The following is a 9,516-nucleotide window of genomic DNA, read 5'->3' as shown; positions in this document are numbered from 1 at the left end:
AAAAAAAAAAAAAAAAAAAAAAAAAAAAAAAAAAAAAAATATACCGACGAATTGAATACCTCCTTCTTTTGGGAAGTCGGTCAAAAATCATTTAAGTTTATATGATTACATCTATAAAAAATAATTTCATTTTCATGCTAATCTTATAAATATTAATTCTATGACATATATTAATGTTAAAATATTATAACATATCGTGTTTCAGTATATTTGCACATGCTAATTCTCTGCCGCTACCACAGAATAAGAAAGTTATTACAAGCTATACAATTACCGACCATATTCGCATCGGAATTACTGGCCATTAAATTAATAAAATTACTCCGTAAACCGGGTTAGTGTTTTGATTATGGAACAAAAATAAGCACGATAACTGGTTCGCTTTGAACATAATTATCTAGAAGATATTTTTAAGATGGTGTTTATTCAAGAAGTGAATCAATAATGAGTAAAACCAGAAAGTATAAAGAAAAAAAATGGCGTTAAAACTAATAAGTACATAACAAAGAATACGATAACAGAATGAATCAAGGTAAAGATCTAAAAGTAGTCGTATAAATGCCAATAAAGAGTTTACTGTCTGTTGTCTAAATCCAGATTAAGTATAAATGTTTTATCTGTATCGAGCAATGATCGCCGGGCTTCATTGTTACGACAGGCTTTGATGGCAGACGACTGGGATCCGTCGACGTATTTTACGATACTTACAGATGTCAGATTAAAGAGTAGAATCAAAACTTTTTCGCTTTCGCCCGTTCAGTTTAACATAAACAAAAAACTAGAAGTTCCACAGATAAACAAAGTTTTCGCATTGCCAAACACAATTTTGTTGCACGGGCCAGATACGGCAAATAACAATCTGGCGACGATCCAAGGTTTCAGAGCATAAGCGCGATGTCTTTCGTTATAATCCAACGTTTTAGTCTTATTTATGAGGCTTTGGTTTCTTGATTTATATTGACTTATGTGTTGTTGTTCGCTGACCATAGGGAGGATTGCTATAGAATCAGGATTTGTGCTACATGATGAGATACTGGAAAACGATAACTTTATACTAGTATGTTACAAATAGGACCTTAAAACTATAAGGCTGTCTCAACTTCTTCGACAAGACCAAAATAGTTTGCGCGCAAATTAAATTGAGAATATTTTTCTGTGATAGGAAAAATCAGAACTTTGATAAACAACAAACTCCTACATTTGTAATTTTTATAACAAAATAAAAAAATGTCCTTCCTAATCATTTGTGCGGTGAATTTAAACAAAATGGATGATTCATTTATGAATTCAGGTGTACATTTATTTTAAAACGAACGCATAGTTTAAGCTGACCACCAATTAGTCAATTTAGTATGAGCGGCACGTATCCTACCAGGACCTCTAAACCTTTTCGAAACAATTACAAACTAGTTTCGTTCAAATCCCGGGACAGATGTAATTTAATGAGCAATAAATAAAAACCATGTACGTGTAGTTTTCTTAATTTCAGCCCCTGTCATAATTAAATATCAAATTACCGTTTAAGAATATTTGATATTTTTTCACTGTATCGTATTTACTGACAAATAAAACTATGGTAATTAATTTTGGTATATTATGTGGTAGTTAACATATCAGTTACGAAAAATAGATTAGTCATTTAGGTGCATTTTTACAGACTGATCAGTAACACACTCCTTCAATTTCACAAACCTCAGTTATCATTAGCCTGTTGGTGTAAGGTGTAGAAGCAACGGGTAGAAACTTATGAGCAATGAGCAGGGCGATGGTGGCAATGGCCCGCACGCCGTGGATGCAGGAGATCTCGTCTGATGTCGCAGGAGCCACCAGCTTGCGTACGGTGCGGTACAACGAAAACACGCTGATTGCGCTCTCACCTGAAACGAAAGAAATATTTCTTTATTTTCGAATATTACAATTGTATTCTATGTTATTAATGCGTGTATGTTTTTTTATTAAATATAGTGACTACTAAATGTCGTTATTAATACGTTATAAGTTTGTTGCTACGGTCACTGTATTCGAGATTTAATTTAGAAATTACTTTTGATAGAAATCCGAAAACAGAATTGTAGGTTGTGAATTTTCAACCATTTAAATTTGGTCAATTATTCTGAATACGCACAAAGAATTACGAACGACGAATTAAAAGGCGGATAAACCATCAACATAATGGTTGAATTTAAATATTTATCTTTTTCTTTAGGCACACAGCGCGCAGAATCGGCCCTTGTTATTCCATTATATAGAATTCGAAAGAACTCGATTCAAAAGCTTCGGATGAAAAAAGCTCATAAATAAACAAGAATAAATCAAGAAATAAGTCATGCTTAAATTTGACGTGAGGCAGAAGTGTCGACGGAGGCAATTTGCATAACAAATTACGTCGCTCGTTGATTTAGAAAAGAAATCGACTTCGAAACTTAGTCGTTTTCTAACGACCAAATTTGTTTATGAAAACAAACTTCGTAACACAAACACAAGTGTGAAATGAATTATATTTTCGTTTTTATTTGTTATTCAAAGTTTGACAGGCGAAGACGTAATTAGCCATACGATTTTACATTATTGCAAAAATTACCACTTGATTAATTAATTTGCTGCAAGTGTGTCTTATGAAAGCAATGAAAGTATAAAATTGTTTGTGGAAAAGGTTGAGGTGATGAAGGACTTAATTTTTTCCGTAAATACATTGTATGGTAGTGGTATTTAATGAATAACTTATCGACTTCTACGAAACTAGAAAATAGTGGAGATAATCAGTTAAGAAATTACTAGTTTACATCAAACATGTGAAATTAAAACAATTTCAACTTAACCTAAAATTAATATTTCGATATTTGTGATGCCTAAATCATTAGTATAGGAATTTGTTTAAATTAACCTAAATAGTCGAAATATCTGATGCGTTGCTGCATTAATTAAATAAATTATGAGTCATATCCATGGTTTGATTACATTTAACATCAACTTAATTTCAATTTGTACATTGTTTGCTTAAAGTGTTTTTGTTAACGAAACGAGGCATTTTCATAAATTATCGCTGAACCCCAAACATCCGTTCGACCTTAACCCACTTTGTTTCGGCAACGAGTCGCGGTGCTCCGGCCCGTTTGCGATTCAAATCGACTCCGAATACCGATGACACGTTAATTAACATAAATTACGTATACAAGTCTGGTCCGGGCAATATTGCACTGGGCTCGGTCACGTACGCTAATCGTTCGAAATCAATGGACATGCGACATAATTTTCGATACGGCGTTCGTGACCCGTGATCATTTGATTTACTGGCCGAAGCCGAACGGATTGATGTAATTAAGAAACAATAAACAATGTTGGGTTCATTGAAACGATCACGTTTCAAACATAAGTTACTTTTAATTACGCATTAGATATGTCTTTCAACGGCCTACAAAATCTACGATGTAAGAAATCATTCAAGACCTATCTTAATGAATTGAGTTTTGATGTCTAGACATGTTGATAAATAAATTATTTATTACGTTTTGCAAAAAATGTTTATAAAATGATATTTCAATGTATTTACAATGTAATAAATCAATTAACACTTATTGATCATTTCACTGCGTGTGTTTCTATCATTTGCTCAGGATGACTCACAATCCACCTTGAACTGGAACCATAGACTAAATACTACTATATCTTAAAATTAGACACCTACAGAAAGCGCAACTATACATTTAATTAACAGAAATTATGTTGTAACAAAATTTTACAAGAAAATTCTGCCCAACAGTACTTAACAAACAAATGAACTATGAAATTCTTACCTTCAGGCCGCTGGCCAGTCTGATCTTTTGATTCTGTTTGGTCGCTTTCATCTTTCGCTTCGTCATTGATTTCCTCATTATTTCGCCTTGCAACGAAATCTTGCGCCGTAGCAACTACCACCAGTAAAACGACCACACCGTACAAAGCTCTGAAAACAGGATATTTATTTCATTATTACACACTAACAATTACGTAATAAATTAAACATCAGTGAATAGAATATAGTCATAACTTACAAAGTGACAAGAGTTGGAATTCCAAGCCATTCTTCCCACCATGCTTGTTTCTTCTGTACATGGCAATCTTGTTCATCGACTCTAACTTTAAAGGATACTCCACTAGTATACTGGTAATGCTTGATCGCATCTCTCACTATATTCTCGACGTCTTCTGGGCTGCAGGGCGCGGGTACACACACGCCCCAACTCAACGTGGAGAAGCGCGGAACAAAGTGACCTGGCTGAACGAGTCATTATAAGAACAAAGATAATCTTTAAGCCTAACGAAATACCCCCTAAGTATACTTTGTATAAAATTCATACTCACATCATCAATTCGACTCTTGATCAAGTTCTTAGCTTGCGCCAAATGTACGGGAATTTCCATTTCCTTATGTTCAGACTTCAGATCAACGCGAGCTAAGCAGTACTTTCCGTAGACCTTTACGATGCTCCCAGTGTCCAGTTGAACACGTGCACGGCTCCCCAAGCACTGGTCGAAGCTGCCCAGTTGAATGCCATTGCCGTGGAGTATTCCCGAGGGAATCTTGGCCGTGGCGTCGAGCACTGAAAACATACACCTTTGAATGTAGCAATGTCTACATAATAATGGTCCTTCGAGACTGATGAATTATTAACAAAGGTCGTGTGGTTTTAAAATTTCTCACAAAGGCTTATTTAGCTTATTTTCTTTTTTGATATAAATCTTAACTTTATACCATTAATATTCTGCGGTATTTTTGTCTACATAAAAGTTGTTACACAAAAGGATATAAATAAATCTAAATCCAATTATGTCAAAAAGTCAATTTTTTCAGGATTTAACCGTTCTTCATACTATTTCTAAGCAAAATTATATTATTAACTTAGTTAAGAAGGAAATAATAATCAGGCAAGGGATTAATAAATTGTAATTGGATAAAAAATTACTTACTACTTAATGCCCATAGCTTTGCACCGCGTAATTGTCTAAGAAGTATTTGTCCATGACGCCTGCACTCAGGATTTTGAACGCGTGTAAAATTTGGCGCAAAAGTCGGTAGAAATGCATAAAAATCTTCGAATTCACTTTTCAGAAGGTTTCTTCTAAATAAAGCATCTGTAATATGCTTTAATCGACTGTCTTCTCGACTCTCATTTTTGTAATCATCAAAGTGTATTTCTTTTGATGAAGTTTCAATTTTTATTGGGTCTTTAATTTGTTTGTTCTTGACATCAATCTTTGGTTTCGTGTCTTTCTTAACTTCTTTAATAACCTTATGAATCTCACTTTTGTCGCTTTGAGGAAGTTCTTGTGGCTGTATTTTATTTACACTATGTTTGTCAACAACTTTTTCTGACTTTGGTTTCTTAATTTTTACGTCTTTAAGCACATTTTCTACTTCTTTTGATTCTTCTTCGTTGTTTTCTTTAATAGCCCTTACCTTGGTCTTCTCTTCTGCAATATTACTGTGGACTTCTTTTTTAATTTCAGATGTCTTAAATATATCTGGATTCTTTTCTTTTGGCAATGCTGTATCTTTTCCAATTGACTTTCCTACTTTTAAATGCTTTAAAGGTGTCTTATCTTCTCGAGAACCTAAACTAACTTTAGTAAACTTATCTTTGAGCTTTTCTTTAGTATTCATAAAGTCGCTGTTGTCACTATCACTTTCATCGTCGTCATCATCATCATCATCATCGTCATCTTTGTCGTCAACATTATCAATATCTTTTATGTCATTGATTCTTTCTTTACTAACCCCAACAGTTGTCTTCTTTCGTAAAGGACCCTTATCACTTACCCCTTCATAGTCATCATCAACATCATCATTATCGTAATCATCGTCATCATCATCGTATTCGTGTTCGCTATCTTTTTTTCTATCTACCTTAATAGTATTTTTATTTAAATCATCTTTTACAACGATTTCTTTCTTCTTGCTAATTATTTTACCAGATTCTTTTCCACTTATGACGTTGGAAGATTTCTGTTTCTCTTCCCATTTAGAAGCCAAATTACGTAGATAAATTAAGTTCTCGTCGTCCTCATCTTCCTCACTATCTTCCTCTATTTCTTCAAGCACTGGTTTTATTTTATCAATTGTCTTTTCTTCGATATTTTTTTTCTTTTCAGTAATATGTTTGTTAAAATCTTCATTAGAACGTTTAACACTTTCAGTTTTGTAAATATGTAATTTATGATCAAGGTCAAGTTTATTCACATCACATTCTTCACATTTTGGTTTCTTTTTGAACTCCGAAACACTTTCGTGGGAACTTTTTTGGAGATCACGGATACGGAATGCGGTTATCACTGTCGCGAAGAGAATAACAGGTATTATAATTAGAGTAAACGTCCATCTGAGTCGTACCATGGCCGAAGCGAGACGCTCACGGCGCCATCATAGATTCGACTGATACGTTTTTCAGCTTCGCGCTGTGAAATTTATTTGTGTCGCACGCTCTGAACATATCTCATTCAGATATTTGTACTCCATTGGATTTGTATTAAAACTAACGTGTTGTTTAGTATTCGGTTTATAAAAGATATTTGGCGGTAAAACAACCGTTTCCCGGCTGAAGTTAATTCTAATGTACGGGCACGAGGGCAAGCTTCGTGGCAGCCGTCCAAGATTAGCGTAAAAATAGTGTAGCCGAGGCGATTGTCCGGAGCACAAGGTGATTTGATGACGGCAGCTTTGATTGCATTTTTTATCTTCAGTAAAGTCTTTTGTTGAAAGGATCGAGTTGTTTTAGTGTCTTCTTTAGGAACTATTTTTTTTTTTTCTAATTGTTCGTGCTCTTCTTACTATGACATTGACGTAATATTTCTTTAATTCTCTCTTCAGCTAAGCGAGTTTGTTAATCTCCTGTTTCCTTAAAGTATATAACAGTCTTTGTTTTTCTATTCCTGAAAAAAGGATTTATTTTTGAGATTCTTTTAACATAACTAAATAAAATCTTAACTATAAAAATTAAAATTACTTTATAATTTACGAGCTATAAAATAAGATAGAATATACTTTGTTTTCAATTATGTGAGATTTTATATCTCGCAAATTGTATTAATAATTTAATTCAATGTATAGAAGTAAGCTGCATTATGTAAGATATAATTCAGGCGTGTTGTACGAGTACAATCATAATGTCAAATGCCGAATCCAGCCCATCAATCTGGTCCACTGCACTGATTTCAAATTACTATCGCTGAAATTACGATTTGCAATACATTTGCTGGTATTCATGTCTGTTCAAAGTGACATAATGTTCAACATCATTTCGTTTACTGTTTTTTAAATTAATATTAGAACAGAAAATTTTAATTAACAAACATCGATAGGTAAAACTTATTTTTTATTAATATTTGTGTTCTCTTTGGCTAAAAGATTTCTTTTATAAACAACTTAAATCTAGTATTGTTGTCGATTGAAACAATTTTTTGTGTTATAAAAGAAGGAGATTATTAAAATGTTGTGAGTGTTATGTACCTCGTACTTCCTCAATAACAGACATATTTTTTAATTAAAAAATTAGAAATTCAGATTAAAGAAATAAGACATTTATTTTTTTATTGCCAATAGACATGTACATTTTGTTGAATTTAAAATGAGGTATGTTTTAATTTAATTCCAAACGTAACTACCAGCAGCCTAACAAAGGTTAAGTCAAAGTTGTTTGTTTAACGCCCTTGTCCGCTGTTGCAATCTTACTAATAACAATTATCTATTTGAATAAAACTACATACTTACACTAATTTAGGGATCGTGTACAATTACAAATCCTCACCAAATCCTTATATGTTTGTTATGTTGGTAGATTAAAGATAGCAAAGAGACTTAAAGATATAGAAGAGGCATAGTTCACACTTCACTTGAAATTTTTTCACATATTCATCACTAACGTCTGTCTATTTTCTTAATAAATAGCACTGTTTTGTTTATTTTGTAACAAAAGAGGAGCTTATCATGATTTTCTAAAATGTTTTATTACATGTGAATACAAGGACAGAGGTGACATACTAAACTTGACAGCTGATATAATACCTTTCAGAGAAAGTACCGGTGAAATATCTTATTCACTATGCCTCGTATATATTTAATTTTAATTTATGTTCGAAACCAATGTCTTTCTCAAAACACCTTAGATATAACTACAATACGAATAACACAAAGGAACCATTTTTTTAATTACACAAATACAGGATATTTTGTAAGTTTATTAAATTTACAACCTCATCATAGATGTTTCATTCCGTATTTTATAAAGCCTAAAGAAAACATATTCATGAGCACATTACCCTAAGGGCGTGGCCCTATTTCCGTACACTGGACACGACGTGGTGGAAAATAAGCTGGAAAATTCTTGTTTACTTCAGATCTTACGTATTCTCAAATATTAGAAAAATCTAGAAAAACAAAATCGATTTTTTAACGTCTCAAAGTTGTTTAACTTTATTATTATATGTATATATTTCAATTAAATCATAATTAACTTCTAGTTCTCAAAAATTCAAATACGACAACGTTTAATCGGGAGTTAAAATATATATTAATCCTATTCTGATCCGAGAATGAGTTGTAGATTTTTTTTTATAAAAGCGTATGTCGTATAAGGATCGCGATTATAATAAGTTTATCATCCATATGAAACAAAGAAAAAAAAATACTTTTATTGTTGTCACAAAAACAGTTTCTTATGAGCTAAATAAAAAAAATAATGTTAAATCGACAACAATGGGCTGCAGGCTCAGCGTGGACCGCATGACCTAAGCCATGCGGAGCTGGTTTTTAGCCTGTCCTTCAAAGAAGATCTTTCTTTGAAGTATGTTTCGATTTTCAAGTATTTTTGCCACAGGCCTAATTTAAGTCCCTTTCTCTTTAACATTCTTTTCTTATAAGGAGAGGTTGGGAAGGGGAAGTGGATTTGACGGTGGAGGAGAAGGAATAGGAAGGGGAAATATCCTCTTTATGTGCGTCTCCTCCTACGTCGTATAAGGGTAGGCAAAGCATTTGCAATTGCGGATGTCTATGGGCAACGGTCGCTTCGCCATTTTGGCGGATTCTAGTGGCCGCTTGCTCGTTTGCCACCTCATGTTATATAAAAAAAAATATCTGTTAGTTTGACTCATCTTAAAATTGTCTAAACATACGAAAAACAACCATCTATGATATATTTCTTGACAAAAATAAGGTTACCAGCTATCCTAATTACTTCATACTTTATACCGAGTTATGTGCTTTCTGTAGAATAGCGAGTAGTTAATATTTTATGTGTGTCGACTTAGCGCGGCTAAGTAAACCAGCTCGCCGCCGCTTCTGAAATATTAAATCTTTACTACCAAGCCATTTTCAAACTGAGTTTAGGCTATCTTTATTATTTTAAAACATTTTACAAGACGAAATAAACCAAACGTTACCTACTCGTAATATACAATTGTCAGCTTTTAAAATGACACCAGCTATTCCCGTATGGCTTTATCTGCATGAAGTTATAAAAAGTTTATTTTATCCTTTACAGTCCC

At 33.1% G+C, this 9,516-nt stretch overlaps 1 protein-coding gene across 1 annotated transcript in view; it reads right to left on the bottom strand.

The window, feature by feature from the left end:
- The window catches only part of LOC106103317, a 17,956-nt gene extending 11,061 nt beyond the window's left edge, over positions 1 to 6,895 (bottom strand). Inside the window, exons 1-5 of the mRNA XM_013283053.1 lie at positions 4,948 to 6,895; positions 4,342 to 4,580; positions 4,032 to 4,255; positions 3,795 to 3,943; positions 1,693 to 1,877 (exon numbers count right to left, since the gene is read on the bottom strand). Coding sequence (XP_013138507.1) covers positions 1,693 to 1,877; positions 3,795 to 3,943; positions 4,032 to 4,255; positions 4,342 to 4,580; positions 4,948 to 6,370 — 2,220 coding nt within the window. The 5' untranslated portion in view covers positions 6,371 to 6,895. The remainder of the gene's footprint in view (positions 1 to 1,692; positions 1,878 to 3,794; positions 3,944 to 4,031; positions 4,256 to 4,341; positions 4,581 to 4,947) is intronic.
- Between the last annotated feature and the right edge of the window lie 2,621 nt (positions 6,896 to 9,516).

This window comes from Papilio polytes, unplaced genomic scaffold (assembly GCF_000836215.1).
Source record: "Papilio polytes unplaced genomic scaffold, Ppol_1.0 DF823823.1, whole genome shotgun sequence".
NCBI lineage: Eukaryota > Metazoa > Arthropoda > Insecta > Lepidoptera > Papilionidae > Papilio > Papilio polytes.
The sequence above is the reverse complement of the archived record's forward strand: the minus strand, read 5'-3'. Positions and strand labels throughout refer to the sequence as shown.